Source organism: Notolepis coatsorum (genome assembly GCF_963971535.1).
Source record: "Notolepis coatsorum genome assembly, contig: SUPER_15_unloc_1, whole genome shotgun sequence".
NCBI classification, from domain to species: domain Eukaryota; kingdom Metazoa; phylum Chordata; class Actinopteri; order Aulopiformes; family Paralepididae; genus Notolepis; species Notolepis coatsorum.
In genome coordinates, this window is record NW_028174866.1 from 113413 (window position 1) to 140623 (window position 27211).

General features: G+C 41.6%; 1 protein-coding gene across 1 annotated transcript in view; it reads right to left on the reverse strand.

Moving 5' to 3' along the window:
* The window catches only part of LOC311242256 (apolipoprotein B-100-like), a gene marked incomplete at both ends in the record, with an annotated part of 53420 nt that overhangs the window by 11955 nt on the left and 14254 nt on the right, over positions 1-27211 (reverse strand). Inside the window, 16 exon segments of the mRNA XM_084338455.1 lie at positions 58-263; positions 378-572; positions 663-884; positions 994-1197; positions 4752-4925; positions 4928-4964; positions 5031-5242; positions 5903-6049; positions 6170-6284; positions 6403-6847; positions 7435-7520; positions 7776-7900; positions 12755-13082; positions 15247-15386; positions 15835-15947; positions 18855-18935. Coding sequence (XP_084194581.1) covers positions 58-263; positions 378-572; positions 663-884; positions 994-1197; positions 4752-4925; positions 4928-4964; positions 5031-5242; positions 5903-6049; positions 6170-6284; positions 6403-6847; positions 7435-7520; positions 7776-7900; positions 12755-13082; positions 15247-15386; positions 15835-15947; positions 18855-18935 — 2830 coding nt within the window.

Genomic DNA, 27211 nt, shown 5'->3' on the forward strand with positions numbered 1-27211 from the left:
AACATAATATTTATGTTGATATCAATATCTGTTTCCCCTCTTGTTATTTAAATGTACCTGATTCTGAAGAGCTGGGTTTTACCCTGTGGGGCAGGGAGGGTCAGCTTGACCTGGTCGACCACCATGGTGATCTTGGCATTGAGAGCACTCTCGTGGTACAGGTTGGTATGCATCTCAACGGCAGAAGAGTAAAACTCTGGGACGTGGACTCCCATCTGGGTCACAAACTCCACTCCCACAGAGGGCATGAAGGACACTTCTTTCTACAAGCAAACAAATTGATATCGTGTTACACGTAAGCAGCCTCAGAATCAGGGCACGGGTTATTTTGACGGAACATTGTAAGACGGTTGACCATAAAGAGTAGGATATTATACCACGTCTGGTGAAATGCGGATTCCTCCCTTTGCTCCGGGAGCGAAGGTACCAGACAGAGCGAACTTGAGAGGGAAACCAGATGCAGTCGAGAGAGAGAACTTGTTGTCCATGAAGATGTAATGGGCGAAGATCTCATTTTCAGTGCTGGACATCAGTTGTTTCTTCATGGCCTGAAGGTTCTCTATCACCAGCAACTGTTGTGGTTGGAGAATCATGAAAAAGGGGTGGGGCTTGAGATAAATTCAGCAGCTGTTACTATTATGTGTGAGAATGATAAATAGTACCTGTGTTGGCATAGTCATCAGTAGAACCTCAGCGTACATTGCTGCGTTTTGAATGAATTGGAAGTCGTTTTGAATGAATTGGAAGTCGGTGCCCTTGATGTAACCGAGTGCAGCTCCCATCATCTTCAGGTAGGTCATGGCCTCTGGTGAGTCCTGAGTCTGCAGCTCCTTTGCCAGTTTGTTGAAATGATGGACAATTTCCCTTACGATGTTATCGCGCACCTTAATAAAGAGTGTCATTGGGGTAATATTAGCACTTTTTATTTAATATTTTATCAAACAACACTGAAAAACAGCATGTAGGAAACATAGATTCATGATGAGTAATTACCTTCCTCAGTCCCTCAGCTCCCTCGAGTGGAGACAATTTCTCAAGAACCGCATTGATCTTGCCTGTCATCTTATCTCCAGCCAAGTTAAAGAAACTAACTAAACTAAAGTACTTGGAAGCCTTGGAGATGGTGTCTGGGAAGAATCCGTTCTTGCCAAACAGAAGCTCAATGGTTGTCTCAAAGCCCTTGCCTTCCATGCCAATCTACAGACAACAAGACAAACAGATTTACAATCTACAGACCAACAAGACAAACAGATGTACAATCTACAGACCAACAAGACAAACAGATTTACAATCTACAGACCAACAAGACAAACAGATTTACAATCTACAGACCAACAAGACAAACAGATTTCCAATCTACAGACAACAAGACAAACAGATTTACAATCTACAGACCAACAAGACAAACAGATTTACAATCTACAGACAACAAGACAAACCGATTTACAATCTACAGACCAACAAGACAAACAGATTTACAATCTACAGACAACAAGACAAACCGATTTACAATCTACAGACCAACAAGACAAACAGATTTACAATCTACAGACCAACAAGACAAACAGATTTACAATCTACAGACAACAAGACAAATAGAGTTACAATCTACAGACAACAAGACAAACAGATTTACAATCTACAGACCAACAAGACAAACAGATTTACAATCTACAGACAACAAGACAAATAGAGTTACAATCTACAGACAACAAGACAAACAGATTTACAATCTACAGACAACAAGACAAACATATTTACAATCTACAGACAACAAGACAAACAGATTTACAATCTATAGACCAACAAGACAAACAGATTTACAATCTACAGACCAACAAGACAAACAGATTTACAATCTACAGACCAACAAGACAAACAGATTTACAATCTACAGACCAACAAGACAAACAGATTTACAATCTATAGACCAACAAGACAAACAGATATATATATATATATATATATATATATATATATATATATATATATATTAGTGCTGTCAAACGATTAAAATATTTAACTCGATTAATCGCCTTGATTGTCCATAGTTAACTCGTGATTAATCGCAAATTAATCGCATTTTTATTTTAAATTTGTTTTATTACCTTAAACAGATCTTTTTCAAGTTCCAAGTTTTAATACTCTTATCAACATGCGAGTCAACAAATGCTTGCTTTGTGCAGCCATTTAACACAAAAGGATGACCCTCATGCATTGCAAATTTGCATCAAATTCAAAACAGAGTGATGCACAAAATAACTTAAAAGAAAATAATAATTTAAAACAATGAATAAAGTGTGCATGAAATAATAGGGGAAAGAAAACGTTAGGAGCTTGTTACATTCACACACACAAGGGCTGATTAATCACACACCCCCCTCTCTCCCTCACACATCACACACACTCTCCCAGCTCTTTTTCTCTTTTGCCCCTTCCTCATCTCTCTCACCCCCCTCTCTCTCTCTCTCACACACACACACACACACACACACACACACACACACACACACACACACACACACACACACACACACACACACACACACACACACACACACACACACACACACACACACACACACACACTTCAGAAACAAACATAGTATCAATGAGAGCATCAATAATACACCTGAGTGAAGTCTAGTAATTTTTTTTTTTTTTTTTTTTTAATCTTGAGTTAAAAAAATTAGTGGCATTAATAGAATCGGGAGTTAACGCGATATTAACGCGATATATTTGACAGCCTTAATATATATATATATGTGTGTGTGTGTGTGTGTGTGTGTGTGTGTGTGTGTGTGTGTGTGTGTGTGTGTGTGTGTGTGTGAGTGTGTGTGTGTGTGTGTGTGTGTGTGTGTGTGTGTGTGTGTGTGTGTGTGTGTGTGTGTGTGTGTGTGTGAGAGAGAGAGAGAGAGGGGGGTGAGAGAGATGAGGAAGGGGCAAGAGAGAAAGAGAGCTGGGAGAGTGTGTGTGAGAGAGAGAGGGGGGGTGTGTGATTACTCAGCCCTTGTGTGGGTGAATGTAACAAGTTCCTAACGTTTTCTTTCCCCTATTATTTCATGCACACTTTATTCATTGTTTTAAATTATTATTTTATTTTAAGTTATTTTGTGCATCATTCTGTTTTGAATTTGATGCAAATTTGCAATCCATGAGGGTCATCCTTTTGTGTTAAATGGCTGCATAAAGCAAGCATTTGTTGACTCTCATGTTGATAAGTAGTAAAAGTAAGTATTAAAACTTGGAACCTGAAAAATATCTGTTTAACACATTGGGGACGAACCACGGATAAATCCATGGTTCGAATCCATGCTTAAAGAACCAACCACGGACATCTCCGTGGCAAGGTTTTTTTGGCTTTTATTCCATTTAATAACCTTTAATAAAGGTTGCCGAGCAGCACTGCAGAAGTACCCTACTCTTTGAATTCGAAAAAGTGCATTACCGGCCAGATCCGCTTAGGGGCGCTATCTCGATAATGCAGTGTTCCCTGTGGCAGAAGTTGTCTTGTTTTTTCTGGATTTACAATGTAGTTTTCTACTAACCTGAAGCGATGCCTATCATAGATATATATAGAACACTAGATAGCTTAAGGCGGAGTCACCAGCGTCACTGAACCGCCGCCATCTTGCCCCAGTCAGCCTTGAGTGAGGGTGAGTGAGCTGCACAGACAAAAATATACTCGCTGAAATATTGACGGATTTACAAACGGTTTGGTTTATTACAAGCATTATTAATGTGGCTATGATTCAAGCGGTTTGTAAAAAAAATAAAATAAAAATGCCTTTAAGTAAAAAAAGTAGACATTAATGTTATCAGTAGCAGAGCTGCCTCGAGCAAGATGGCGGCCCTACGACGACGTCGCTCTACATTGGCCGGCAGCGCGGGTAAGCTATCTAGTGTTCTATATAGATATCTATGATGCCTATAGCCTGTTGCACGGAATACGTTTTGGGACGCGGATTTCACTATGCAGTAAACAAATTTATAATCAGCCAATGGACATATCAATCGACCAGATGACGATCGATAACTGGGAAATGCTCTAGGGGATCCAACCGGCCCACGGTAAGATCTTGTCCACGTAAATTACACGCTGATCAGGCCTTGTTTTGATAGCCATCCACTCTATCAATGAATGTGGCTACTGAGGCTAACACGGTTATTGGTAATCAATCATCAGAAACGACGTCCCCCGCCCCTTCATGCATTCATGGTGGACCATCAATACCAATCATATGCAGTTTGAGTTTTAACTGTAACTTCTGTATATCCGAAATGCCACTGGATTTAACGTTAGTAGCTTAGCGGCCTGTCTCTCGCCTTCCAGGAAACATCCTAGCCGAAATCCCTTATAACGCTTATATTCAAGACGCTATAAAATGAGAACGTATTGATTAAAAAATTATTTCTTTAAGCCATTTTGAAGGGACGGTTTATGGTCTCAATTGACAATGAGAATGGACAGATAGCAATACTATAAAGTATAGATTTAGCTCTACAAACAGCCACACGGACTGTGCAAGTCTATTATGATATGCTGGCCATCTACAGTGATTTTAGACGGATCCAAATGGCCCCGAAAGTGTTAAGGTAAATACATTTTATTTAAATCTTTTTAATGCGATTAATCACAAGTTAACTATGGACAATCATGCGATTAATCAGATTCAATATTGTAATCGATTGACAGCACTAATATATATATGTATATGTATATTATGCATATAGGTCCTAGTTTAATTTACCTCCCAGATATCCATATGGTAGCCAACCAAGCCAATCAAGGTAGTTTCCAGCAACACCTCCCTAGGCAACTGGCTAGAAGGATCAAAGATGACGTTGACGTCATTGCCCTGCAGGACTTTCAGGATCTTACTACCCAGCCTGAGAAGAAACACGTTAAATAAGTCAATGTCAGTTAGCTGGTTAAATAAATCAGCATCGTTGGTCCAATAGGCCTGAATAATATAAGGTGAGAGTTTCTATTCAGCGAATTGCATCTGACACTTCCAAGGGACTCTTACTTCTGGGTCTCAGGATCCTCGGAGTTGATGATGTTGTAGATGTGAGAGGTCACAAAGGCCTTGACCAGCGCATCCTGCTCCTGGGTGAGCACCTTCCTCACCAACTCCAGGTCACTGGCTTCAGGATGCCTCATCAAAATCAGGTAGGCTGCGATGCGCTTCTGCCACGCTTCCATGGCATACTGGCTGACTCCCTGGATGTTAGAGCGCACCTGTAGAGGCACACATGCAGACACTTATCCATTGATGTATTATGGGAGGGAGGAGGTTTGTCTAAAAACTATAACTTATTCCTACTGTCAGTGTTGGGAAAGTTCACTTTCTACATTAACTAGTTCAGTTCACAGTTCACACATTTTAAAATGAACTAGTTCAATTCATAATAAAAAATGTTTAACTAAAGTTCATGGTTTAAAAAATGAACTAGTTTATAGTTCTTTTTTCAATATGTTGCTGCGAGCTATTATTTGTCAAAATTATTGCCACAACCCATGTAGAACCACAGACAGCAATCAGAATACTGGCATTTCCATCACACTGTGATTATTTATCAGTGTTTCCCCGACCATTGCCTTGAAGGGGCGGCCCACGTAACGAGTCTCTCTCTCTGCACGCAACACGCACGTGTGTGTGTGCGCCCGTGCGCCCGTGCGGCCATCCCAAATCTGGCACACTTTTGAACGAAGTTATACTGTGATAGAGCGCCGAGAATGAACGTGTTCACAATTACGTTCATCTAGCGGAAACACAGTACGTTCAGTTGACGTTCGCCCAAAATATGAACAAGTTCATGAACGATCGTTCGTTGAATACGTTCAGGTACATCACTGCCTACTGTATTGACCTTCAAAAGGGTCTTGCTGGTTATTTACCTCCTCGGTTACAGACATGCGTCTGAAGGCCTGGATGGCAGCCAGCTGGACGGACAGCGCGGCGGCCGGCTGTCTCATGCACGTCAGAAGGGTGGTCTTTACACTGGGATCCGCAGCCTCCATAGCATCTCCTATGTTACCAACAACCTGCAAATTGGATGGAATAGGATAGGAACACAGAAAAACATGTCAGTAACTGGATATGTTCTTATAGCGTTTGATTATAAGGAGTGCATTTAGGGCTCGATTTCATAAATGGTTGCTTACCCTCAGAGCCAAGAAGGTCAACTCTTTCTCCCCGGCGCAATCGGCGCCCAGAATAGAAGCCGTGAACTCGGACACGGCAGTGATCTCGGGGGTGACGCCCTCGGCCTGGTACAGCCTGGAAACCAAAGCACGGCGTTCACACGCAAATAAACACACTGTTCACCGTCACCGTAATGAGATGTGAGATGGATTTCTTTGACGCTCACAAGTGGAAATAGCTGGTTTCCACTGACCTCCTGACCACGTTGCTCAGGGCGTACATGATGGGCTTGCTCGTTTTCTCCCGAGCCATGTCCAGCATGTCTTTGGCCATAAGACGGGAGGGGTTGGGCAGGAGACTCAGAGCGTAGACGGCGCCGTCGAACGCAGAACTGTCGAAGGTACTGAGGATGTACAGCAGGGCACTGTTGCAGCCTGGGGTACCACACTGGGCCAGGGCTTGGAACGTCAGGGAGTTGGACATCTCCATCATCTCATTCGCATGAGGGCGAATGGTCTGGCTCTCCAGGCCACGAAGCTCAGACACGAGCCTCTGGAAGATGGCGGCACGCTGGTGACCCATAGAGTGTTCAGACAGGGTGTTCAGCTCCCTCATGGCGGCCATGACAGCCTCAGTGCTCTGGACCGGGGCCTTGTCCTCAACAGCCTCCATGGGCAGGAACTTTAGGTTGTCTTCATCTTTGCAGAATAATAATACAGGAACCAGTAAGACTTTGCTGCAAACTTTTACATGTATATATATTTTTTTATTATTATCTCCCCCCCCCCCCTCCTTTTTCCGATTTTTCTCCCATCCCACTGTTAGTCGTTATGCCAATTCCCAACCCCCTTCCTGGTTGTTGCGCACTCCCCCCCCCTACTGTTGGTCCGAGAGGCCGGAGACTATCACATGCTTTCCTCCGACACATGTGCAGCCAGCCGGCAGCCAGCCTGGCCGCGCAGACTCTCACTGGGAGAGTGTAACGTGTAGAAGGTCACACTACCTCCCTCCAGATCCTTCCCTCGCTGTGCAGGCGCCCCGACCGAACTGTAGGAGTCGCTGTTTACAACAACCAGGACCCGCCCACCAGCTTTCCCACCCTCTAACACTCCCAATTGTGTTAGTATGAGCGACCAGCCAAGCTGGTAGCAACGCCGAGAGCTGGGCTCGAACCCAGCGTCTCCTGCGTTGGTGGCGAGTGCCTTGCCCACTACACCACCTAGCCGCCCACTTTTACATATTTTGACATATTCAAAGACCTAAACAAACAATAACAAATACTCACTGTGATCAAAGACCCTGTCCTTGATTTTGTTAGTCTCCTGCAGAGTCAGAGTCTGTTTCACTTCAGTGGAAACTCCATGTTCATTTCTATTTTAAGAACAAATGACGACAAAATGTCAGCAAATAGCCATACTATGTAGAAATACTATGGCTATATAGCTACGAAATGCATGTATCTCCATAACAATAACAAAAGGTTCTCTACCATGCCATTGGTAGATACATACAAAAAACAAGAAGATTCCAACAATTGAAAGAATCAGCCTATATGTTTGCACTGCTACCATTTTGTAGACTGGCAGGTTTGGACTGTACCATTGTTGTATCCCTGTAGGTACTTACTGGTGAGAGAAAGGCAAGAAGATGTGCTTCTCGGTGCAGGTTCCAGCCGTCATGTGCTTCTTCTGGTTGTCAAAGTTGTAATTGCAGGTCTGGGTGCTGCTAATCATCTTGGAGAGAGGGTAGTGCTGATGGGAAGGATGAAAAAATATCATGTTTTGTTATATCATGAAAGCGGGAAGGTAACAGAGTGCTGATACACCTGAAAGGTGCTTATATTGATCATGTAAATGGACATGATTTGACCCCCGCCTGACCCATCCAGCAATAGCATGTTAATCATAAATCACTTCTACACATTAATCACAAATCACTTCTAACACAACAGTATCTATCATTTTATAGTCTTAATCAGTAACCAATGAAAATAACAGTTGTAAAATCACAAACTGATATAGGCTATAACCCCCCCCCCCCCCCGCACACACACCCACACACACACACACACACACACACACACACACACACACACACACACACACACACCCCCACCCACCCACCCACCCACCCACCCACCCACCCACCCACACACACACACACACACACACACACACACACACACACACACACACACACACACACACACACACACACACACACACACACACACACACACACACACACACACACACACACACACACACACCCCCACCCACCCACACACACACACACACACCTAAAATAACAAACAAATACCCAAACAAAGACAACGTTTCAAAAAGGAAGATCATATCCAATTGGTCCTTTAAAATAAATGTTACCATTTTCCCAGACCTGGGTTGTTAATATGTTTATAAATGGCATCAATCATATGCCTAATGCATTGTCTTACTCAATACATAATATATGCTTACAGTTGCCATAACATGTTTATCTTTCAGTGATTATTGTTTAATCAGCTATTTGCTGATATTTATGAGCAATGACATTGCGTGACTTACACAATGATCTTTAAACATTGAACAACACCACAGAGCATCTCAATGAAATCAAGCCAAATGAGATGCAGGCTAAAGTAAAAGCTGATGTAGACAATGTAGAAAAAGTAGCCAATTTAGATATGAATAGAAATGTGTAAACTCATTTCAGATATAAACAAAAAGAGACATTCATCTTCCCTCACTAGCAAATTGGACTCAACATATATGTTTAACCCGAGAGAGTCAATTGCAAGGCCACAATAGACTAATGATCTGCAATTACAAGATTTGATTTGGGATGTCACTTTGCAAGCTGACTATGAGCAAAAATGCCTGTTATAGCTTGGACCCAGACTTTTGGGGTAGGTGGAGCCCTACACGCCTGATGTACCTAGTTGTAACGTTTGGGTCTTTTGCTCTCTGGTAAAAGTCCTAGCGCCACCCTGGAGTATTTCACCCTTCCTCTCTTCTAATTTGCCCTGATTGCTAATTAACGCCTGCTGTGTGTAGTTGACACTCCTTCATATGCTCATTGCTCACCTGATGTCCTCTCTCTTTGTCAGTTATTCTCTGTCCACAGGCGTGAGTACTACCTGATAGAATCCTTGGCCCTCATTTATCAACGTGGCGTACGCACAGATATGTGCGTAACCCGTGCGTACGATAATTTCTAAGCAAAGTGTGGGATTTATCAATTTGAACTTGTGCTTGACTTTGTGTGTATATTTAAGCACAGGTCGGACCATGCGTAGCTGGCGCCCGTTGGTAGAATATATTATTACAACAAGGAAATACGCTTCTGTGCATTCGTTTCAACACTGGCATGTTGTGTATGAACCGTAATTCATTATAGTTCATTGTAAAATAGCAACAGTAGTGTAATTATGGTCAACCCTATAAATAGCATTTGGAATAATAGGTCTTTATCTCCGAATGAATGCAGCATGGTTTATATAGCGTTATCGTCGGAATATACGGGGTGTACTGACTGACTGCGCTCCGCGTAACTCAACTTGTTATTATTTTGCGCACAGACCGCAGAAACACGGGAACGTTTTGATTATATTTAAAAGGCTTTACGTTAAACGAAACAAGTGGAATTTCGAAGCTCTAAGCAGAATACAAGTCATATGAACACCCACGATAGTGTTCTTCCCCTTCCTACTGTATAAGAAAGAATAAAAAACGCATTGCAATGAGACCAGGGTGTATGTGTATTACAAAACCCTTGCAATAATGTCTTAAATGAATGAAAAGCATACATGCTCTGGACACAGAGCATATATCGTGTGGGTGATATGACTTGTATTATGCTTACAGAATTCCACGTATTTAGTTTTACAATGTCAAAGCCTTTTAATATAAATCAAAACGTTCCCGTATTTCTGCAATCTATGCGCAAATTTAATAAGGAGTTGAGGTAGATACACACTCAGAACGTATTACATGCTGGTATGCTGATAGAGTAAACTATTATATGAATATGATATGATATAAGGTATACACTGGTATACACTGGTCCGTCGCATACACTGTTGCATAATGTAGGCTATGGCTGCTATTATATGTAATTCATATAGGCTACCTAATAGTATATGATTTTTAGAGGCATCTATTTTGTTGTCGGTATTATTAGGCTAATACCGACAACAACAGGGTAAACATGTAAACAAGACAAACGTCTGATGTAAACAAGACAAACGTCTTTCTCTGGTCTGCATCCCCTTAACAATTGTGTGTATTGAGCCGTACTGTATTTTACCCATTCTGCAATCTGTTAAATAAAGTTTTCATTCATTCATTCATTCAAAATAGATGCCTCTAAAAATCATATTATAGCCAATCGAACACAACTAATAAAGGCATTCATATTACAGCACGGTTATAATGACACACACATGATGAATTGAAAATGGGGGACCCTGATGTAAACAAGACGAAAGTCTTTCTCTGGTCTGCATCCCCTTAATAATTGTATGTATTGAGCTGTACTGTAGGCTACTGTACCCATTCTGCAATCTGTTAATAAACGTTTCAATCAATCAATCAAACCACCAACGCCAAACAGTGGTCAACGAACGGTCTTTATTAGTATTTTGAGCTGTCCAGGCAGAATTGCAGCAATGGTCTTAGGGAGCCGTTGATATCTGACATCACCGTTTACAAGTCAGCCTTTTATTTATCCCATAACACGCGTCGTGTCTTCTTGGTTCGGCAGCGCCTCAGTGAACAATCTCCCGTGAAGTTTCTCAGAGTTCCGCTCGGGTCAGTCCATTATTTCACATCCCATGGGGGGTGTTTCATCACTTTCATGACCATATATGGATAATCATGCACGAGCATTGACGGTAGAACAAAGAGGTATTTATCAACACGGAGGAGCGTAGGACCTGTGTACACACGGTTGATAAATCCCGTTTTTTTTGTGCGTGCACACATTCTAAATTCTGTGCTTACGTATGAAAATAGAATACTTTCTAAGAAAAATTGATAAATGAGGGCCCTTGTTTTTCAATGTGGATATAATGTAAATATCTGGAGATGACAGCATCTGCTATTAGATCTCAGATGAGGAGGACAGTATTTAGTGGTGTGTGTTTTCAAGTTACTGGGAAGCCACAGGCTAATAGAGCCATGGGCTCCAAGGTCGTCTGCAAGCTGGTAATATCAACAACTGATATGCACTGGTGGGGGAGGTTTGGTCAGAGCTATGGGGAGAGTTCGACATCAATAGAAGAGGACGTTTAGTGTGTTAAAGGTGACCAGCCGTTGCACGTAGTGTCACATAGTAACGAGAAGAGGGGGCGGGGCCCTGTTGCTAGGGGGAGAATGTTATGAGATGTGAGTTCCTTCCGGGGTAAGTTAGATTAAGACACAACGCGGAGGCGAGCAGACGCGTTGATCAGAGACTTTGACGGAGGAGCAGGTGACGAGTGGATTAAATGATCAAAGGCTAGAAAGACTTATCTTTCAGTACCTGAAGCATTTGTTATCGCTCATGTCGGGAGCATAATGGTGATACAAAGAGTGGTGTCGTGCTTTGTACATTTAGTATTCAATTTATGAATTAATGTATTATCGTGTGGATGTTTTCCCTACAAACATTTCTCAGTTCGAGTTTAGAACTACTTCCTCGTTTTTGGAGACTTACGTCTTCCCTTTGATTTGCCTGTTTCAAAGTATTTGCTTTATCGTGTTATGCTTCCTGTTCACAGTAAAGAAACTGTTTAATTGTGAAAGAACAACTATCGCATTCCGCCTCCTATGTTCAACTCTGCAATTGGGTCCAAGTCCAACACACCTACCCAATCGTAACACCTAGTTTAAGGATGCTGTTATGAATGGTGAAATACAGTTGAGTTACTGATTTATTTAGTTAGTATTGTTAGTTTAGTTTAGTTAGTATTTGTGGTTGGAGCCTTTGTGAGTTTTCTTTGGTGAGATTTTGAAGATGTTGAGAATGTGCTTAGGGCTTAGGTGTTTGTTATGTTTTTATAGTTTTTTTGTTACTGAAATGTAATGTACTGTAATGTTGTAGGTTGTGTGTTAGGACCCCATGAAGAATAGTCTTTCACCCATGGGTGTAGACTAATGGGGATCCATAAATAAACAAATAAACAAATGCACTTGTTGTTGTTAGAACACTGACATTGTGTAAACGCTTACCATGCCAGAGATGAGGGCCAGGGGGCTAGTGTGGTCCCTCTTACCATGCCAGAGATGAGGGCCAGGGGGCTAGTGTGGTCCCTCTTACCATGCCAGAGATGAGGGCCAGGGGGCTAGTGTGGTCCCTCTTACCATGCCAGAGATGAGGGCCAGGGGGCTAGTGTGGTCCCTCTTACCATGCCAGAGATGAGGGCCAGGGGGCTAGTGTGGTCCCTCTTACCATGCCAGAGATGAGGGCCAGGGGGCTAGTGTGGTCCCTCTTACCATGCCAGAGATGAGGGCCAGGGGGCTAGTGTGGTCCCTCTTACCATGCCAGAGATGAGGGCCAGGGGGCTAGTGTGGTCCCTCTTACCATGCCAGAGATGAGGGCCAGGGGGCTAGTGTGGTCCCTCTTACCATGCCAGAGATGAGGGCCAGGGGGCTAGTGTGGTCCCTCTGAGCAATGAAGCGGTCACATCCAGACAGGTCTCTGGTAATGGTCACATCCGTGGCGATGTCCTCTGCGGCGTTGACGGTGTAGACGGAGTCGCAGACTCCGTGCACGGTGGCCTGCCAATGACGAGGGGGATAGAATGAGGATCGCTGGTTCCTCTCCTCCTCCAGGACGGGCACAACCAGGGCAGAGATGATGCCCCTCTTGATGTTCAGGATGTGGACGGGCTCGTCGGCCTCGGGGAAGAGCTTGACGTCTGTCCGTCCCTCAACTGTGACCTTCAGGGAGTTCCTGAACAAGGAGGGTTAGGGTTAGGGTTCCTGAACAAGGAGGGTTAGGTTTAGGGTTCCTGAACAAGGAGGGTTAGGTTTAGGGTTCCTGAACAAGGAGGGTTAGGGTTAGGGTTCCTGAACAAGGAGGGTTAGGGTTAGGGTTCCTGAACAAGGAGGGTTAGGTTTAGGGTTCCTGAACAAGGAGGGTTAGGGTTAGGGTTACTGAACAAGGAGGGTTAGGGTTAGGGTTCCTGAACAAGGACGGTTAGGGTTAGGGTTACTGAACAAGGAGGGTTAGGGTTAGGGTTCCTGAACAAGGAGGGTTAGGGTTAGGGTTCCTGAACAAGGAGGGTTAGGTTTAGGGTTCCTGAACAAGGAGGGTTAGGGTTAGGGTTACTGAACAAGGAGGGTTAGGGTTAGGGTTCCTGAACAAGGAGGGTTAGGGTTAGGGTTCCTGAACAAGGAGGGTTAGGGTTAGGGTTCCTGAACAAGGAGGGTTAGGGTTAGGGTTCCTGAACAAGGAGGGCAGATCGATCGGCAAAATGAAACGAGGATAAACTATGAACTCGGATCGATGATCACAGGAACACCAATAATCACCCGTAGTATATACATTTTGGTTCAAAATAGTATACATCTTTTTTTATTTCCCTAAGAAAATACCATATTTTCGTATACCTTGCATCAATCTGATATTAATACAGTATATCTATACTATAGAATTTCAACCATCGCATTTTATATGATCCTAAAAAGGTGGGTTAACTGAGTTTAGGTGGGTTTAACCCTCTACATCCCTGCTTATATGCCTCAAGTGTTAGAATCATCAAGCAGTACCAGAGATCCCAGAATACCAGGATCATCGAGCAGTACCAGAGATCCCAGAATACCAGGATCATCGATTAGTACCAGAGATCCCAGCATACCAGGATCATCGAGCAGTACCAGAGATCCCAGCATACCAGGATCATCGAGCAGTACCAGAGATCCCAGAATATTTGTTGGGAGGGGTAGTAGTAGTAGTAGTTGTATTCAGTCATCTCACACAATACAATAGGCACAATCATCTCAGACTGTCAACGGTCTTTGATTTTACAGTGACTGAAAAGGTACAGGCTGAAGCATAATGCTGATACATCTTCTTCTTGGCCCCTTAACTCCAAGCAATGCTTATACATGCCTGACCAATATTCCTATCAAATGAAGCCTCCAAAACAGAAACAAAAGAATAACAAAATAAGAATGATTCACATTTGTAAGCTTAAAAAATAGCTATACAAACCGTTTTTTTTTTTAAAACCAAAAATGAATTACTCATTCATACTATTCATACTCATCAGCATTGTTCCACACGTTCCCCAACAATAGAAATACATCTCCTTTTAATCCCTTTCTTAGCTTTTTGAACAGTAATTTTACAAATGTCTTTCAAATCACATTTTCTTTCATGTATTGAAAAAAAGACGTTGCACACAGCCGAGAGTAACTTTGCTTTAGCTCTGCACATTATTTGCATTATTTTTGCCCACTTTTGCAGTAAGATTATTGGTTTTAGTTTAGTCTTTTTAAATGTCGACCCCCATACTTCCACACAGTATGATATGTAAGGAAGTATAAGTGAGCAGTAAATTATGTACAAGGCCTTATAGTTTCATATCCTTACATGTATACAGGATTGCTACTGCCTTTTTTGAAAATGTCCTTGAATATAGTTAATATGTTCTTTCCATGTTCATTTTCAATAACTACTCCTAGAAATGTTATCTCAAACTCTTTCAATTTTAACACCACAGATTTTTTTACATGATATCCCCATCAATTTTGTTTCGTACCATAAATGTAGTTTTCTTAATATTGAGAGACAATTTTAAAAAAAAGTTGAGAATTTACAGCTCACTTTCAATATTAAACAGAAGTTCCTTTAAATTACTTCCTGAGCAATATACATTTGTATGGTCTGCAAAAATAAAGAATTTGAACAGTTCAGTAACATTGCAAATATCATTCATATAAAGTATAAAACGCTTTGGACCTATCACCGATCCCTGGGGTATTCCACAGGTGACCTTCCTAAATCCTGACACAATGTCATTAATTTGCACACATTGCTGTCTGTTTTCCAAGTAGCTCTTCAGCCAAGAGTTAACTCTACCTTGTGACATAGCTACTGTAAGATGACTTACTTTGCCATGGCAGCCTCGAAGGCTCCAGCATCCACGGCACCAAACACTGGGGCACCCGCCTCCATGTTGACCACCTTGCTCAGAGAGCACTCGCTTGTTCGCACGATGAAGCTGCAGGTTCGGGGCACATCGATTTCAACCTGTACAACAAAGAAAGTACATTCCTGTTTCCCCTTGCACTTTTGTTATACTTTTGCGCTATTAGCTTGAGTGTTTATATTGATATATATATATATATATATACGTTTTATGTTGTGTTTTGGAGCTATGTGTACTGCTAACCTTCTCGGACAGGTCTCTCTTTTTCTTTTGTGAAGAATATTTTATGGATGTTTTCAGATGTGTGTATGTTCGTAATCCATGGTATGTTAATGTGGTCTTTCTTGAAAAAGAGATCTTGAATCTCACTAACCAGGATAAAACAAAAGTTCAATGATAAAAAGGAATGGTATTAGATCTGTCACTTTTCTCTAAGGTGACATGGTAGGGGTGCTTCTGTATTGTCACAGTGAAAGGGTTAACCGGCTGTCGTGTGGCAGTGAAAGGGTTAAGGTGACATGGTAGGGGTGCTGGTGGCACGAGGCTCACCTTGCAGGACACTTTGGGACCATTCTTGACATCGGTTGCCACGGCCACTCCGCTCAAGGTTTGGGCTTCATACTGGTACACATACCTCCTGAAGTTTCTGAACCTTTTGCCCACTGAAGAGGGTTGAGTTAAGAGTTAGACATTAGAAGGCTGGGAAATAGGATACATCTTTTTTTAATAATAAAGTTTGATATCCATAAAGGCTCTCTCTTCGCTTGAGAAAAGAAACTGTGGACTTGGGTATATAGTAGGGATGCTCGATATTGGCTTTTTTACCGATACCGATATTCCGTTATTGTCCAACTCTTAATTTCCGATACCGATACAGATATCAACCGATACCGATATATGCAGGGTTTCCCCCCAAAAAAACGGAATAATTTCAGGTAACTAATAATTTCACTGGATGCATTCAAAAGGCTTTCTAAATGTAAGCATTATCTGTGCAAAATATGATCATGTTAAAATTAACATTACATATATCTTGTTGTTGAATTAAACCAACATGCATACTTTTGACAATAAATAAAATAAGAATTGGTTCTTACTTGCTTGTCTGGGTAAATAAAGGTTAAATAAATGTAAAAAAAATATATATATATATTGTTATTGTTTTTTATTTTTACCGATACCGATATTTTCCGATATCACATTTTAAAGCCGATATCGGCCGATAATATCGGACATCCACAGCCATCGACACGCAGGACACCGTTGACTAAAAGATGACCTGATACTGACTGGAGATCTAATCAGTGAGGGAGCAAAGTCAGACTGGGCAATATATTTCATTTGAAGGACGCATTCGTTAAAGGAACATGCCGACATTATGGCAAATGCGCTTACAGTCTTCTGCAGAGTCACACGACAAGATGGATACCAATTTCCTCTCTGTGCGTTCAGTGGAAAGCTATCCGGCTGAACTTCCATTCATTTGTGCTAAGCTAGCCTATAGCTTGCAGCCGGGGAGCTTTCTACTGAGTGCACAGAGAGAAAATTGATATTTCCCATAATATTAGTATGTTCCTTTTATTTAATTTTTTTCACTTTTTCTCCTTATTTTCCTATTTTTCTCCCATCCCAATTTCGTATTGCCAATTCTCCAGTCCCCTGTCTTGAATGTTGCTCGACTATGCCTCCCACTGGTCTGTCGTAGGGAGGATAGAAGCCTTGCATCACGTGTCCCCTCCGATACGCGAGGATGCAGCCTGTCGCATCTTTTCACCAGACAGCGCGGACTCTCAGTGGCGAGGAGTAACGCGTGGGAGGCTCACGCTGCCCCCGATACTTCCTGTCTCTGCTGTGCAGGCGTCACCCAACCGACCTGTAGGAGTCGCTGTCCACAACGTCCAATCCCCACCCACCGGCTTTCCCACCCTCTAACACTGCCAATTGTGTTAGTATGAACAACCAACCAAGCCGGAAGCAACGCAGAGAGCTGGGCTCGAACCCAGCATCTCCTGCATTAGTGGCGAGCGCCTTGCCCACTGCGCCACTTAGCCGCCCATACCCAGCCGCCTATGTTAGTATGTTCCTTTAAGTTCAGTTTAAAAGTTAAATTTGGGGAAAATCCTGAAAATCTCAATCACTTTTCCTATGCCTACCTGTATTTTAAGGACATGAAATCAGTCCCTATTCATTGTTCCTTTTTGCAATATCAGTATTTCTCATGAAAAGCATAAACGACCTTTAGAAAAGATAATAATCACAAGAAGAACTATAAATATGTAACTTACAGAAACATGTTGGAGATTGTCCATCAGCATTTCCAACTGCTTGCTCTGTAAATGAGAAAAGTAGATTTTAAAACACCACATAACTCAATTTGAATATCTTTACTTTACTTTATCTTTACTTACTTAACCTATATGAAATTCTATTTAAATTGCGGTTATTGCGCTGTATGGCTGAGCTCAGATAAGCTGTTGTTAATTTTACCATCAGCAGTATGATCATCTCAGCAGTAAAATACTAAATTGCTTCACTGTTTTTCTATAGACAATTTCTATAAAATGTAATTTAAAAACATGTATTTTTATTTTGTACACAGGTTTTAACAATCTGTGTAATTAATACAACTTCCAAAAGTTCTATCAGACAATGACTGCATCCCCACTGAGGACACACTTTAGACATGTTGGTTACATTTGTATGGTCTGTGTGGAGAAAACTCTGTAACCATCATCATTTTAAAGGGACACGCCAACATTATGGGAAATGCACTTACCATCTTCTCCAGAGTCAGACAAGAAGATAGATACCAATGTCCTCTCTTTGCGTTCAGTAGAAAGCTAGCCTAGCTTAGCACAAATTAATGGAAGCGGACACGGATCAGCTAGACTAGCTGTTGGCCAAAAACACCCCTCCCGGAGTTTTAAGCTAGTCCGGCTGATCCGTATCTACTTCCATTCATTTGTGCTAAGCTAGGCTAGCTTTCTACTGAATTTCTACTAGGCTAGCTTGCAGCTGGATAGCTTTCTACTGAACGCACAGAGAGGACAGTATCTATCTTCTTGTCTGACTCTGGAGAAGCGCATTTCCCACAATTCCTTTAAAGATACCCGACCAATGGTATTTTCTCTAACCACTTCAAATCAGCTAATGAATCAAATCAAATGTATTTGTATCGCCCGCGATCACATGGAATAGCCCCCATGGGCTGTACAAGTCAAGAAGAAACATCACAATAGATCCAGAACAAAAACCACCATAAAATCCAAAAAGTGACACTCCCAGACGTTCCCCAATGAAGATAAGGAACGACTCACTAAAAACCTAGCAATAGGGGGGAAAAAAGCACCACAGGCGGCGTGGAGGAGAGACACCTCAGATGGGCTGTTCAAAGGGGGGATCCCCCAACTGGATATCCGTGATAATATAGTGTTGCAATGGATGATAGATGGATGGAGAATAGAACAGGCAAATAATTGGTATGAATGTACATGTAATGTAAAATAAATAGAGCTAAGAACAACAACAAAATTATGAATAGGAATAAACAAACAAACAACACTACTCACGAGCCAAGGCATAGGTGCCCAGCATCAGCAGAAGGCAGAGCTTGGTTCCCCCCATGATGGGTTTGAATAAGCTCCGGAAGTCTGTGGATAGGAGTCCTTGTGTTAGCGAAGACTGTTGTCGAGGCTTTTATACTTCTCACATCTTACTGCACGAGATGCTAATGTGTTGATTTCCAGTCTAAGCAGTCCTTGTGGCAGGCCAAAGGTGAAAGTCCAAAGGTGAAGCGTTTCACAAACCCTCGCAAAGACGTGTCTCTGTCAGCACTGGACATGATGAGCCTCTCTGATTGCATTCGATTATCTGTTGTTTTCCTACATGGATCATTTTGGGGTTTTGTTTTTGAGAGCTGTGAGGAAGATTTAGTTTAAATGGAGTTCTTGTGGCTTAGTTCTGACTCAAGTGAAATGATGTGTGCTTTTTAACATAACAATCTCATGGGTGCTTTTATCTAAGTGATGTATACTCATATTATATAGGGAATATACTAAGTAATATATTTTGATCAACTATCTTTGACTGCTTGCTCTAGCCTGCCTGTAATACCACTGAGGCATAATTTGAACAAATATATACATACAATTTATATTCAACTTTTTTTGTTTTATTTTTACAGACAATGCACATCAATGTACATTTCTGCACAGTAAATGTGCCAGTGTTAGTGTAACTGAGGGGTACAATTCCCTGACTGTATTGAGAGTATGGTATCATTAAACCACTACTTAGTTATGTACTTTAATTACTGGCCATACAGTACACGGTATATCTGGTGAACACCCACACAAGAATACGGCTTGACAAAGAAAGTTCTATTTAGAGGTATTTATTATTAGAGCAGCAACGATAGGTTACAGAATGAGAATTATTGGTCGCGCTTGTAAGGCGAAGAACACTTAAGTAAGTCAAGAGCGTAAGTCCATGAGCATAATAAGATGGGTATAACTGACGCCACCTGTAGCATAAGAATTACATAAGGCACACTCGTAGTCAGCTGGAGATACTAAGGGGGTTCCCTCCGGTTGTAAGCCAGCAGGGGAGAGGAATGTTCGGGAGCAAAGTCTGGATCAACGAGGAATAACGAGGCTCCAGATACAGGAGCCAGTGCAGTAATCCCTTGGTCCGTAGACAAAGCAACAGCTATACTCCAGTATGCACGTCAGCATGGATGAAAGCTAGCCAGCCTCTGTGGGTCCTAGAGGCGGGCTCGATGGTGCTCATCACAGGGTAGATCCCACACAGCAGTGGGGTAGACAGTTCTCTGCTCCAGCAGCCACAGTACCAAAGCAATATAATCCAGCCGGAAAAGGCTCTGCATTCGTCGGTGTAGGTTCTCCGGTGTACATATCCAACGGTTCTCGTCTAGGACTCCTCGGATGGCGGCGCGAGTTAGGCCGCCCAGCCTGGATAAGTGCACTAGCTAGAGTACGACGAACCGGTGGTAATGATGGTCACTGTAGAACGGTAGCCGCACGATACACTATAAATAATAGACTATTACTTTACAATAGAATAAGTCGAACTCGACGATACAGCGTTAAACTCTGACACTTTAGCTATCTATTCGCACGCGGTTCTCAAGGCTCTATTTAGGGGCAAAGAGGCCCACTTCACGGCACGTTGTATCGTGGTGAAGGCTTCAACGTTTTGGTCTAAGTGCTTCTGTATCCACCTGCGACGTATTTATACGTAAGGTGAATAATCTAGTGCCAACCTCAGTTCTGTCTCGTATTACTGCGCAAACCTGGACATGTTGAGACATGTCTTGACGGTGGCTTTGAACTTGCCATTGGGGGTATGGCCGTTGGCGCCTAGGGGTCGCTGTCCAATAGGAGAACGAATATTATGGTCTGGCCTGTACCTAGGTAAAGGGATATTCCGTGTATATATACAAAGAATATACAAGGGATATCAGACAATATACAAATACTATACAATATATCTCAAGTAATAAATATATATATTCGGTTTAATCTGACCCTTTGTATATTTGTAAACATTTTTAACTCTTTCACTTTCACTTTAAAATTTGTAACAGTTAACCGTCTGTAGTGTGGTAGTGAAAGGGTTAACATTCTGTAGTGTGGTAGTGAAAGGTTAACCTTCTGTAGTGTGGTAGTGAAAGGGTTAACCTTCTGTAGTGTGGTAGTGAAAGGTTAACCTTCTGTAGTGTGGTAGTGAAAGGTTAACCTTCTGTAGTGTGGTAGTGAAAGGTTAACCTTCTGTAGTGTGGTAGTGAAAGGGTTAACCTTCTGTAGTGTGGTAGTGAAAGGTTAACCTTCTGTAGTGTGGTAGTGAAAGGTTAACCTTCTGTAGTGTGGTAGTGAAAGGTTAACCTTCTGTAGTGTGGTAGTGAAAGGTTAACTGCCGGCAGCTGGGGAAGCTGCCAGCGATGACAGGGCGGAGCAACGAGCGGAGCCAGAACCAGTGTTGCGATTCGATGTAAAATGAATTAGGTATATTGTTAGTAAGTTAGCCATGTAATAAGCGGGATAATGTATAGCTATACTTGATCATTGTCGCAAAATAATTGACCTTCACTGAAGTTTAAAACACCTCGCCGAGGCGGCTCGGTATTTTAAACTCCGTGTCGGTCAATTATTTTGCGACAATGACCTCGTAGCTATACATTATCCCTTACGTAGTGTGGTAGTGAAAAGTTAACCTTCTGTAGTGTGGTAGTGAAAAGTTAACATTATGTAGTGTGGTAGTGAAAGGTTATCCTTCTGTAGTGTGGTAGTGAAAGGTTAACCTTCTGTAGTGTGAGAGTGAAAGGTTAACCTTCTGTAGTGTGGTAGATGGTAGTGAAAGGTTAACCTTCTGTAGTGTGGTAGTGAAAGGGTTAACCTTCTGTAGTGTGGTAGTGAAAGGTTAACCATCTGTAGTGTGGTAGTGAAAGGTTAACCTTCTCTAGTGTGGTAGTGAAAGGGTTAACCTTCTGTAGTGTGGTAGTGAAAGGGTTAACCTTCTGTAGTGGTAGTGAAAGGTTAACCTTCTGTAGTGTGGTAGTGAAAGGTTAACCTTCTGTAGTGTGGTAGTGAAAGGTTAACCTTCTGTAGTGTGGTAGTGAAAGGGTTAACCTTCTGTAGTGTGGTAGTGAAAGGTTAACCTTATGTAGTGTGGTAGTGAAAGGTTAACCTTCTGTAGTGTGGTAGTGAAAGCGTTAACCGTCTGTACAATACCCATTTCAGAAATGGATATAAGAAAATCAGCCACCCAAGGTTGCACATTGAATGGTATAAGTTCAGAATTTTGGACACTTCGCTGTACTTCCTTTCATCCATTATATATATTTTTAATTATCTTTTTCCCCCTCCTTTTTCCGTTTTTCTCCCCTCCCAATGTTAGTCGTTATGCCAATTCCCAATCCCCTTCCTGGTCGTTGCGCACTCTACCCCTATCGTCGGTCTGGGAGGGCGGAGACTATCAGATGCTTCCTCCGACACATATGTAGCCAGCCCACCACTTCGTTTCACCTGGCAGCGCGGACTCTCATTGGGAGAGTAACGTGTGGAAGGTCACACTACCTCTCCCAGATCCTTCCCTTGCTGTGCAGGCGCCCCGACCGAACTGTAGGAGTCGCTGTCCACAACGACCCAGACCCACCCTCGCCGGCTTCCCTCCCGCTAACACTGCCAATTGTGTTAGTATGACGGCCGGCCAGGCCGGAAGCAACGCTGACAGCTGGATTCGATACCAGTGTCTCTTGTGTTGGTGACGAGCGCCTTGTCCAGCCGCCTTCCTTTCATCCATTATTGTCGGGTATCCAGTATGAATATTGACAACACCATTGGCAAGTAGGAAATAGAATACAAAAATAATTCTGAACTTACCATTTAAAATACAAACATGGTTGGCTAACCTTTCACCTACAGAGGAAAGAATCTATGAAAAACCCCTTGATTAGTATTACAACAGAAGTGAACTCAGTTGACGTAACGACCTACAGTGAGAAGATAAGTGAAGTTGCATAAGAGCAATGGGAGGATTGAGGACCATAATTATCTAAGGAATATACTGTATGTCATTGGGGCTGGAGCAAAGGGCCATAAATGGTAGTCATAATGATTCTACTGAGAGGGCATACATACCCTCATCTTGCACCTTGTTGCCCATATGTCCAGAGTTAATTATATTGTTATATTGTTTAACTGCCTTTTATTTATTCTATTTTTATTTTTACTTCTCCACTGTACTGTACTTCTGTCTGTACTATAATTATATGACCTGTACCATGTCTTCTACTACCTGTACCCCCCCCCCCCCATGCTGCTATGATGGCTGAATTTCCCCAAGGGGATCAATAAAGGAATATCTTATCTTATCTTAAGAAGCGATGAGGCAAGGGCGGCTAAGTGGCGCAGTTGGCCAGGCACTCGCCACTAATGCAGGAGATGCTGGGTTCGAGCCCAGCTCTCGGCGTTGCTACCAGCTTGGCTGGTCGTTCATACTAACACAATTGGCAGTGTTAGGGGTGGGAAAGCCGGTGGGTGGGGATTGAACGTTGTGGACAGCGACTCCTACAGGTCGGTTGGTGCGCCTGTACAGCAGAATCAGGAAGCAACGGGGGCGGCGTGTCCCTCCCACGCGTTACTCCTCGCCACTGAGAGATCGCGCTGTACAGGTGAAAAGATGCAACGGCTGCCTCCTCGTGTACCGGAGGGGACACGTGATGCAAGCATAGGCACCTACGTAACAGAGCAGGCGATGCACGTGCTCCAGGACTATTGAACTTGGGGGAGCAAACTTGTCTCTTTGCTCCCTCACTTTTTGATCATATGATATATCCCCCCCCAATATATAAATCGTATCTAACCATAACTACGTAATTTCAATCAAATTAATAATACTCACACTCCAGTCTGCACAGCGCGCCGCTGCCTGCAGCCTCCACTCCAGGTGTAACAGTAAGCTGGTACACAGGCAGGCAGCGTGATTCGTGAACACTAGTTTAGGCACAACGCACAAGTTACAACAACAGCAGGATTTTCCACTAAGTTCAAGTTCAAGTTCTTTAATAGTTGTCATACAGAAGTACAGAATACTTTCATACAAAATGCTTCTTACTGTTACGCTCCAGAGACTCAGAGTGACTAAGTTCAGTTGTTCAAACAAACTATTATGTTAGACATGTCGAGTGGTAGAACATCTACCACGCAATACAATAAAAGTGTTTCACGGTCCGAAATGCCATCTGGTCATACCGTAAGTCCGTAACTAATAAATAATAATAATATAACGTTGGCGTTAGCCGCTAGCTAACGTTGTCATATTATCTAGAATAATAATAATCTCTGTTCTCTGTTCTCCTCCATCTCTGTTCTCTGTTCAGTGTGTGAATTACGTTAATCCCACAATTACTCAACTGCACTTAATATTTAAATACCAATGCTAGTCTAAATAAATGTAGACAGACAATGTACGCATTAAAAATATAATAATAATAACAATAATAATAATAATAATGCAATAAAAGTCTGAAAATGATGGGATTATGTCCATGAGTGTCAGTTTTAGAAATTAAGGCCTGCCCCTTATATAACAAGTCTCTCTAATAAAGGCCTGGTGCTCTTTGCAGCTGAGGTAAATAGAATACCTATATTTGAGGATTTACGGTAAATCAAGATTTTCAATTATCTTAAGGTACAATACCTGAAATGAAAATGTGTGTGTGTGTGTGTGTGTGTCCAGCCAACCAGGTACCATGGCAGAAAAAAGAAAAAATACAGACATCAGAGCATTTTTCAGTACACCAAAACGCAAAGTAAGAACCCTAGTAGTCTAATAGCTCAAAGACTTAAAGGGCGGGCTCCACAAATAATGGATTGCACGGTGTTAATTGCACCCTTACTTACAATTCATTATGAATTGTAAGTGGGGGACCCTGATGTAAACAAGACAAAAGTCTTTCTCTGGTCTGCATTCTATTCAAACTATTCCACAACTACAGCCCTTCTGAAGTTGACCAATGATGTTCACTCAGCAATGGACAATAACATGGTTACTGGTGCAATATTTATAGATCTCACAAAGGCTTTTGATTTGGTTGATCATTATCTTCTTCTTGACAAACTGTGTGCTATTGGTGTCTCTAATAATTCTTTACTTTGGTTCAATTCCTATCTCCACCAGAGACGTCAATGTGTATCATATCAGGGTAAACAGTCTGATTTTTTGATTATGGATAAAGGTGTTCCTCAAGGATCATCTTTAGGACCATTATTATTTTCTATATTTGTTAATGATCTCACCCTGATACCATCTGACTGTCTTACTCAATTGTATGCTGATGATACAGTGATTTATTCTTCTAAGTCTGATATTCAACAAATTCAGTACTCTTTACAGACTCATTTTGATGCTGTCCAGAAATGGTTATCTATTAACAAACTTTTATTAAATAAGAAGAAGTCCTATAGTATGCTGTTTGGTACTAGATCAAATCTGGTGCAAATATCAAATCAGTTGTCGATTAAGTTTTTAGATTATGCTCCTCTTGAAAATGTCGATGAATATAAGTATCTGGGTCTTTGGCTTGATTCTCAACTCACCTTCAAGGCACATATTGATGCTGTGATGAAGAAAACAAATTGTAGCCTGAGAATATTGTATCGTTCTATTAACTGTTTTTCTCTTCAGGTTAGGAAAAGAATCATTATACAGCTGGTACTTCCAATAATGGATTACGGAGACATAGTCTATCAAAACACCACACTAACAAATCTCCGTCCTTTAAATGTTACCTATAATAGTGTTTGCAGATTTATATTGAGGTGTCCTTATAGAACCCATCACTGTCTTATGTTTGAGTTGTTAAACTGGCTTTCTCCCCAATTCAGAAGACATTTTCATTGGTTGCTTTTTGTTTACAAATGTATTTACTTTAATTATCCCCCCTATCTAAAGCAGTTCTTAACACCATATAGTTCAACTTATAATTTAAGACACACGGATCTTCCTTTCTTTAGTATACCTCGAACCATTAAAGCTATCGGTCGACTTGCCTTTAAATATAAAGCACCAGCTGATTGGAACAAACTGCCTAGTTCACTCAGATCTCTTACTTCTTACCGGTTATTCAAGATATCTTTGTTCACTCATCTACAGACTACTTGCACCTGTTATTGAGGGCTTAAATGTCGTTTCAGATCAAATTATAATTTTGTTTGTGTTTTATAAGGGAACATATATATATTTATTGGTGATCCTCTTGGGAGGAATCAGTGTGGATTGTGGGAGTGAGCTTGGGAGAGCGTCTGTCAGTGTATAAGTGCATTTGTTGTCTTGTTTTTTGTTTTGTTATGTATTGTATTGTATGTTTTGTATCCTATGTTAAGGACCCCCTCGAAAACGAGATAGCATATCTCAAGGGGTTTATCCTTCAAATAAATTTCAAAAAATAAATTTAAAATATTCCCTTAACAATTGTGTGTATTGAGCCGTACTATATTGTACCCATTCTGCAATATGTTAATAACATTTTTAATCAATCAATAACAGATTGCAGAATGGGTACAGTACAGTACGGCTCAATACACACAATTGTTAAGGGGATGCAGACCAGAGAAGGACTTTAGTCTTGTTTACATCAGGGTCCCCCATTTTCAATTCATAATGAATTGTAAGTAAGGGTGCAATAGAAATGTTTCATAATGATGTTCAGTGTATTCATAAGTGTATTGCTCTCCTTAATGTAGAATGATATGGTGACTGTACAGACTCAGGAAGGAGAGAAAGAGACCCAAGAGTTACAGGTAATGGAAATATCAGACAGCTTAAAGTGTAGGATAACATAACAAATTAAGACACAAATACTTGGATTATATATCCCCCCCCCTCTCTCCCTTTCTTTACAGATTAGCATAAAGATTGTGTATTCAAACCCGTTCAGTGTATTCATAAGTGTATTGCTCTCCTTAATGTAGAATGATATGGTGACTGTGCAGACCCGGGATGGAGGCAGAGAAGGAGAGAAAGAGACCCAAGAGTTACAGGTAATGGACATTTCAGACAGCTTAAAGTGTAGGATAACATAACAAATTAAGACACAAATACTTGGATTATATATCCCCCCCCTATATATAGTCTATATTATTATTATTATAGTAATTGGCTATCATACTGCAATATAAACTGAGTTTTATAGTGAAAAGAGCACCTTTATTGGTCAAGATTTAAGGCTCTATATTGCAGGAAATTGCACGTACAGGTTCATTAAATGAAAAAAAAAATTGCTATGGAGGGGGTCGTGCCGGACCCCCTCCAAACAACCCCTTGCCTGTCACAAAAAATTAAAAAAAAAAAAAAAAAATTAAAAATATTACAAAAAAAATGCACCCCCACTTTGAACTATAACTAG